We start from the raw sequence: 8028 nt of genomic DNA, 5'->3' as shown, positions 1-8028 counted from the left end.
TGCTGGAATACAGGCTGAGTCACCACATCCAGCCTACCAATGCATTTTTAAAAAGTGCTTATTACCAGGCGGCGCCTGTGGCTCAGTCGGTAAGGCGCCAGCCCCATATACCGAGGGTGGCGGGTTCAAACCCGGCCCCTACCAAACTGCAACCAAAAAATAGCCGGGCATTGTGGCGGGCGCCTGTAGTCCCAGCTACTTGGGAGGCTGAGGCAAGAGAATCGCTTAAGCCCAGGAGTTGGAGGTTGCTGTGAGCTGTGTGAGGCCACGGCACTCTACCAAGGGCCATAAAGTGAGACTCTGTCTCTACAAAAAAAAAAAAAAAAGTGCTTATTACCAATTGAAATAATCTTTTGCCTCTTTTAAAAGTTGTCTGTCATTAGGCCTGGCATGGTGGCTCATGCCTGTAATCCTAACACTCTAGGAGGATCCCCTGAGCTCAGGAGTTTGAGCTCAGCCTCAGCAAGAATAAGATGCCCTCTTACTAAAAATAGTAAAAAAGGCCAGTGTCCTAGCTGGTGCCTGTAGTGCCAGCTACTCAGGAGGCCGAGGAAGGAGGATTATTTGAGCCCAGGAGTCTGAGGTTGCTGTGAGCTAGGATGACACCATGGAACTCTCTAGGGTGGGCAACAGAGTGAGACTCTCAAATAAAATAATTGCCCATCTTTCACTCCTGGAATGTTAAGTTCTTTGAGAGCCCAGAACTCATCTTTCTTGTTTACCATTGCATTTCCAGTACAACCTCATAGCTCTATATCTATCTAACAAGATAATTATAAGCAGAGTACAGGGACCCCAAAGACAAGAGCCCCAGGTCTGGGCATATCTGGAAGCCCTTGCATATTCCCTCTTGCATAGGGCACAATCTGAGGCTGGGAAGAGAGCGCAAAGAAATTTATTCCAGACAGCCAGGGCACAGGAGGGACAAGTGGGTGTCCATAAACGAGAGAGAAGGTACAATCCGGTGGTCAATGGAACCTCAGTGAGGGGTGCCCTGCGGAAAAGAGAAAGTGAGGATGCAGCCAGGAGCAAACAGGTTCCTTCTACATCTCCACCGCACACCATCCCACCTCCTTTCTTCTGCAGTCGCCACAGAAAACACCAAAGGTCGCGTTCACCAGCTGTATCCCGCACAGCAGGATCTCTAGGCAGGAGGCGGCCACCAGCAGCGAGAAGAGCGTCACATTCCAGGGGACCACATGAGGTGGCTTCTCACACAAATCCCACTGAGTACGGTTGAGCAAGTAAGCACCCCTGCGGGTGGGGCAGGGTCACGTGAGAGGTGGTCTCGGATGTGGCCCACCCTCCACCCCAGGCACGCATGTTGGGTTTTTGCAAACGGCTCAGCTGGCCCACATGGAGAGAGTTTCCTCCCAGTCGAGACCTGCCCAGGTTTCCCGGGCCATGTGGGAAGGGCAGGTGGGAAGGAGCGCGGAATGGAGGGGAGGAAGGACAGGCTAAACCTTACGAGGTCTCTTTGAAGTGATAGCCCCACTCGCCGTCCATTAAGCATTGAGGTCCAATTCGGAGCCCGGCTCCCGACACTGAAAGGCAATAGATGGCACCAAGCATCCCGAACGCCGAGGAAAAGACTGAGCGAAGCATCTGGATGCGGTGTGCAAAGTGAGGTGAGTAGGGCCACAACCTCCCCACTCGTCCCACCGCGCCTAGCTCTGGCCCCCACGTTACCGAGCTCTTCTCGAGTCAAGTAAAATACATTTCCCGTCAAACCCCGAGATTGAAGTTAGGCTAACCCTAGGAGCCAGGGGCCGCGGAGGTTCTTGGGGGTTGTAGTCCCCTGTGGCCAGGCACGTTGAGACCTAGAATTTACGGGTGCGAGGGGGGGCGAAGCGGGGCCTGGGATTCTGCAGTGGAGTTCTTTTTCTTTCTTTCTTTTTTCTTTTTCTTTTGGTAGAGACAGAGTCTCACTATGTTGCCCTCAGTAGAGTCCCGTGGGGTCACAGCTCACAGCAACCACCAACTCCTGGGCCCAGGCGATTATCCTGTCTCGGTCTCCCGAGTAGCTGGGACTACAGGCGCCCACCACAACGCCCGGTTATTTTTCTGTTGCAGTTTGGACGGGGCCGGGTTTGAACCCCCCACCCTCGGTATATGGGGCCAGCGCCCTACTCATTGAGCCACAGGCGCGGAGTTCTTGTAACTAGAAATTTTGTAGAGAGTGCTCTGGAAGGACAGGTTCAGAGACCGAGTCCCGACTTCCTTCTTCATTTGGATCTTACCCTGCAGCGATTTCCACAGCAGCCTGCACCACAGCAGCCCTTGCCCCCTGCACGAACAGCTGCAATTCCTGGACACAGTACCTGTGGGACAAAAGTCGGGGTGATAGCATGTCCCCACAACTCTCACTCCCACCCCACCCTCCGGATCCACACAGCCACCTCATATCAGTGTTTACCTCCTCAGGGAGGCTGCTGTGATGCCCTCAACCCTTTGGACTGTAGAGAGACTATCTCTACTCCTGGAGCTGTTGGACTTTACATAAATAACGTATCATTGTTTATGTGCCTACTTTATCTCTCTCCCTCAGCTTCCTGGAGGGTAGGGTCCAACATCACAGTCACCATAAATCTTGGCACTTAGTAGGTCCCCAACTGAATGAGAATCAGGAGGCCTGAGTTAAAGGCCAACCCTGCAGTACTTCACACTCTTTGAATGGATTCATCTCTCTCTGTCTCAGTTTTGTCCTATGTAAAATGAGTCTGCAAGAGGTACCTCACAGAGCTGTTCTCAGGATTCAGTGAGATAACAAGCTGTTCTCAGACATGGTTTGAAGACTGGCTCAGAGTAAATGCTCAGAAGCTATAAATTCCCTCAGTAGCAGAGAACTGTTGGAGTGACTGGTGAATTGAGATCATGGAAGAGTGTGGAAGAGTTATGCTAGTGGATACTATGATGTGCGTGTAGGATATCCCGAGATTCAGCTCTGGGTCTGTTCTTTTCTCCTTGTAGCCTTCCTGACAAAGCCCATCCCCTCCCAAGGAATCAGCTGTTCTTGCTGCCCATAGTCACCTCCAAAATTGATCCCTCCAGATCCAAATCTAACTGCCTGAAGGATACAGTCACTTGAATGTCTTAGTTTTAGCCCAAATCCAGCCAGTTTCATGCTGACCTCACACTAGTCCCCCAATCCATCTCCCTTTGACTTTCTTGTCTCCATCAGTAGAAAAAGATCACCCAGTCTAGAAAACTTTTATCCTATACCCAGCCAGACGGCAAGTCTTCTTTACTTTTCCTTAAGAGACTCCTGAATCTGTCCGTTCTTTTTTCTTCTTCCCCACGTTCAATCTCAAATCACCTCCGAGAAGGATGATGTTCTCAGCCTCCCCATGAGATTCTCAGAGCTCTTGCCCCATGGCACTCCATGGTCCAACCTAGGTGCCACGATCAGATTGAATACAGCCCAACTGGTCTCCTCTCAGCTCAAATCCTTTAGGATGGGTTCACAGAGTAGCCCATTATGACTGAACTCCAGCAATGCCTTCAAGGCTCCTCACTTTGGCTCCAGACTTATCTTTATCTTTGTTTTACCAGGCCAGGTTCTGTGCCCTTCTCCCATCTCTGAAATTCCACAGTTGTCTTGCTCTTTGCTTCCCAACATATCTTGATGGGCAAACACCATACAAGGCACCATTTTGTTCTTCTCTGGGGAAGGGACTGAGAGTTTAGTTCTATTATCTCATCCACAGCAACATCAGAGAAACACCTGCTGAGTGCTGAGTTGAACTGACTTTTCCATTGGACACTCCCCTCTTTTCCTGTCTCAAGGCAGGGCCAGGGCCAGGGCCAGTGTTGACCCCCTCCTTATCCTCTGTTTAGATCACTTTTGAGAAAGAATCTCACTCTGTTGCTCTGAGCAGAGTGCTATGGCATTATAGCTCACAGCAACCTCAAGCTCTTAGGCTCAAATGATCCTCTTGTCTCAGCCTCTCAAGTAGCTGGGACTACAGGCACCCACCACAATGCCTGGCTTGTTTTTTTTTTTTTTTTTTTTGTAGAGACAGAGTGTCACTTTATGGCCCTCGGTAGAGTGCCGTGGCCTCACACAGCTCACAGCAACCTCCAACTCCTGGGCTTAAGCGATTCTCTTGCCTCAGCCTCCTGAGTAGCTGGGACTACAGGCACCTGCCACAACGCCCGGCTATTTTTTTGTTGCAGTTTGGCCGGGGCTGGGTTTGAACCCGCCACCCTCGGTATATGGGGCCAGCGCCTTACCGACTGAGCCACAGGCGCCGCCCACCTGGCTAGTTTTTCTATTTTTAGTAGAGATGGGGGTCTTTCTTTGCTCAGGCTGGTCTTGAACTCCTGAGCTCAGGTAATCCACCAGCCTCGGTCTCCCAGAGTGCTAAGATTATAGGTGTGAGCCACTGCTCCTGGCCTAGAATTGCCTTTTGAATTTACCAAATATCTACGTATTTGAGATTGTGACTCTTTTGGTTAAAGTGTTTGCTTTCCTTTGTGGTCTTGAGTTTCTCTCTCTTTCTTGCTGCCATTTAACGGTCTTACCCAAAAAAGGGTCACTGTAAGTGCAGGAGGAAACAGTGAGTTTATAGCTTAAATCTACTCATTTTTCTCCATCTCCATGGCTACCGGCCTAGTCCAAGGCTCTCTCATTTCTCCTGGACAACTGCAATGACCTTAGTTTGGTCTTGCTGTATCTATTATTGACTTCCTATTGTCTACTTTCCACACAAAGGCCAGAGGGTTCTTCTTCAGTCCAGTGGGGTGTGGACCAACCAGAACTCCACTGTGCTGATGGGAATGAAACTGGTACAAGAACTACAGAAATCTGTTTAACAGTATCTATTAGTGCTGAATATTTACACTAAGAATCAGCAAGTTTACTCCTAAGTATATATCCAATAGAAATGCACACATATTTTTACCTAAAGACATCTAAAAGAATGTGTATACCAGAATTATTAGTAATAAAGCTAAACTGGGCACCATCCAAATGTCCTTCAATGGTAGAATGTTTAAATAAAATTGAAATATATTCACACAGGGCGGCGCCTGTGGCTCAGTCGGTAAGGCGCCGGCCCCATATACTGAGGGTGGCGGGTTCAAACCCGGCCCCGGCCAAACTGCAACCAAAAAATAGCCGGGCGTTGTGGCTGGCGCCTGTAGTCCCAGCTACTCGGGAGGCTGAGGCAAGAGAATCGCTTAAGCCCAGGAGTTGGAGGTTGCTGTGAGCTGTGTGAGGCCACGGCACTCTACCGAGGGCCATAAAGTGAGACTCTGTCTCTACAAAAAAACAAACAAACAAAACAAAACAAAAAAAAGAAATATATTCACACAATAGAATGCATAAGAAATAAAAAAATTAAGCCAGGCGTGATGGCTCACCCTGTATTCCTAGCACTCTGGGAGACAGATGTGGGTGGATTACCTGAGCCAGGAGTTGAAGATGAGCCTGAGCAAGAGCAAGACCCCATCTCTAAAAATAGCCAAGCAGCTCGGTGCCTGTAGCTCAGCGCTAGGGCACCAGCCACATACACCGGAGCTGGCGGGTTCGAATCCAGCCTGGGCCTGTCAAACAACAATGACAACTACAACCAAAAAATAGCCAGGCATTGTGGTGGGCACCTGTAGTCTCAGCTACTTGGGAGACTGAGGCAAGAGAATCGCTTAAGTCCACGAGTTTGAGGTTGCTGTGAGCTGTGATGCCATCGCACTCTACTGAGGGTAACATAGCAAGACACTGTCTCAAAAAAGAAAACACAACCCAGAATATTAAAAAATAAATAAATAAAAATATTCAAGTGGTTGTGGTGGGTGCCTATAGTCCCAGCTACTCAGGAGGCTGAGGCAGGAGAATCACTTGAGCCCAAGAGTTTGAAGTTGTTGTGAGCTATGATACCATGGTACTCTACTAAGGGTGAAAAAGTGAGACTCTGCTGGAGAATATCATTAGTCAACTGTCTGAAGAAGTGGAAAACAAATCCCATGAAGATATTAAACTAGGTTGGTCATTCAAAAGTTCCCCTAAATGGGGAAGGAGTTGGAAGACAAGGGTTAGGAAGTCTGGAAATCAATCTCCTCTTCTGACTCTTCTCCTGACAGATCTTAGTCTCCAGGAAGACTTGGGGACACCTTCTCTGCCATACTGACATAGGTGCTGAGTTTATCCTTAGCACCCAGCACAGGGTGGGCACCTAGAAACATGGGCTGAGAGTGAACATACGTGAAGGTGGGGGAGGGTGACGTGGAGATAATAGGGCGAGTGACTAATCAGTGATGTCACTCCCTGGCTTCAGACATTTTCTTTTCTTGTTTTTTTTGAGACAGAGTCTCACTGTCACCCTCGGTAAAGTGTTGTGGCGTCACAGCTCATAGCAACCTCAAACTCTTGGGCTTAAGCAATTCTCTTGCCTCAACCTCCCAAGTAGCTGGGACTACAGGCACTTGTCACAACGCCCAGCAATTTTTTTTTTTTTTTGGTTGTAGTTGTCATTGTTGTTTGGCAGGCCCGGGCTGGGTTTGAACCCACCAGCCCTGGTATATGTGGCTGGGCCCTAACCGCTGAGCTACAGACACGGAGCCAGTTTCAGACATTTTCACTGCACTCAACCCATCATACTTATTATTATCCTGCCCTGATGAAATCTCACAGAACCAGCTGCCTTCTGCCCCAATCCTTGTTGTGAGGTACCCCCAGCATCTGCTCCACAGTGAGGGTGGGGAATAACCGGTAGGACATGCTCCCTACCCAGTCGGTAAGCTCTTTAGAGCAGTGAGGCTCCCTTCCTGCCCATTCCACCTAGACATACAGCCTGGGATCCAAAGAGTTCCTAGTATGTAGGAGAGAACCAGGTGGGTTCTTGTCTTACTGAGCCATTGCCATCCCTTCCCAGGCAACCATCCTTTTCCCTTTCCCACTCTCTCTCTCCCTGCTGTTCAGAGCTCCTGACAGTGATGTCCAGTCCCTGCCCTGGCCAGGCTTCTCACCATCAGGCCCCCTCCGATGAAGCCTGCCATGAGCCAGACTTGCAAGCTGAGATGGTCTCTGATCCAGGAGGTCTCTCCATTAGGTACCAGCAGTAGGGCATTGGCCACGATGCAGACTAGGGAAAGGGGGATGAGGGAAAGCCCCACACAGCGGGCACACTTTCCGGTGCACATGGTGAAGCACCGGGAAAGGCAGGCGGTAAGTGAAAGTGAGCAGGAGGTTCCTGGGCCCAGAGGAAAACAAGCCTGGAGCAGGAGCAAAGGTCGGAGAGGAGGTGTGGCAGAAACTGGCAGGCTTGCAGTGATAAGGGGGGAAGGCACAGGGCTGCAGCACGGAGATGGAGGGCGGGATGTGGTGGCGAGTGCGGTGGAGGAGCTTGACATACAAAGGAAGTTGCCTGGGGTTATTGTCTTCTTGCTCTATTTTCTGCATGCACCTCTCCACAGCCCTTTTGTTGGTCCCTTAACTGCTTTTTGACTTAGCCAAGCCCCTTAATGTCTCTGAATCTCAGCTGCCTCATCTGTATAAAGGGTATAGTGATGCTACTTGCTTCAGGGGCTGGCAGTGAGGATGAAATGGGGCAACAGAAGTATTTTGTAAACTGGGAAGTTCCAAGCAGATATATGGTGGCCTCTTCCTTACTATTAGTTCCGCAGAGGGAGTTCCTCCTAGAGAGAAACAGAAAAGATAGTAGTGGCCTTTCATGGTCTTTTCATTTATTTTTCTCAATAGCTGATTGACCTTTTCTTCTGTTGAGGTCAGACCTGTTGATTAGAGCATTCCAGCTCTCTGGCCTCCATGTTTGTTTCAGTGATGACTTTATGATCCAAGCCATCCACAGTCCCATGAAAGTCAATGAATCAATTTCTTTCTTTTTTTTTTTTTTGTAGAGACAAGAGTTTCACTCCATCACCCTCAACCTCCAACTCCTGGGCTTAGGCGATTCTCCTGCCTCAGCCTCCCGAGCAGCTGGGGCTACAGGCGCCCGCCACAACGCCCGGCTATTTTTTTTGTTGCAGTTTGGCCGGAGCCGGGTTTGAACCCGCCACCCTCGGTATATG

General features: G+C 49.7%; 1 protein-coding gene across 1 annotated transcript; it reads right to left on the bottom strand.

Moving 5' to 3' along the window:
* Positions 1–879: 879 nt before the first annotated feature.
* On the bottom strand, positions 880–7203 carry TM4SF5 (transmembrane 4 L six family member 5). The gene is made up of 5 exons (XM_053570373.1): positions 6967–7203; positions 2241–2321; positions 1469–1605; positions 1071–1254; positions 880–994 (listed from the first exon to the last, which is right to left on the bottom strand). The coding sequence occupies exons 1-5, from the start codon at positions 7138–7140 to the stop codon at positions 980–982; spliced, it is 591 nt and encodes a 196-aa protein (XP_053426348.1). The 5' UTR covers positions 7141–7203; the 3' UTR covers positions 880–979.
* Between the last annotated feature and the right edge of the window lie 825 nt (positions 7204–8028).

Source organism: Nycticebus coucang, chromosome 18, assembly GCF_027406575.1.
Source record: "Nycticebus coucang isolate mNycCou1 chromosome 18, mNycCou1.pri, whole genome shotgun sequence".
NCBI classification, from domain to species: Eukaryota; Metazoa; Chordata; class Mammalia; order Primates; family Lorisidae; genus Nycticebus; species Nycticebus coucang.
Note: the sequence above shows the minus strand (reverse complement) of the source record. Positions and strands in the feature narration are given on the sequence as shown.

Excerpts from the sequence above, each read along its gene's own strand:
- TM4SF5 (XM_053570373.1), bottom strand. The coding sequence starts at position 7,140 with ATGTGCACCGGAAAGTGTGCCCGCTGTGTGGGGCTTTCCCTCATCCCC. Across the intron at positions 2,322-6,966 it reads TCATCGGAGGGGGCCTGATG|GTACTGTGTCCAGGAATTGC; the intron begins GTGAGAAGCCTG and ends TTTGTCCCACAG. Across the intron at positions 1,606-2,240 it reads GCTGTGGAAATCGCTGCAGG|ATGCTTCGCTCAGTCTTTTC; the intron begins GTAAGATCCAAA and ends CACCGCATCCAG.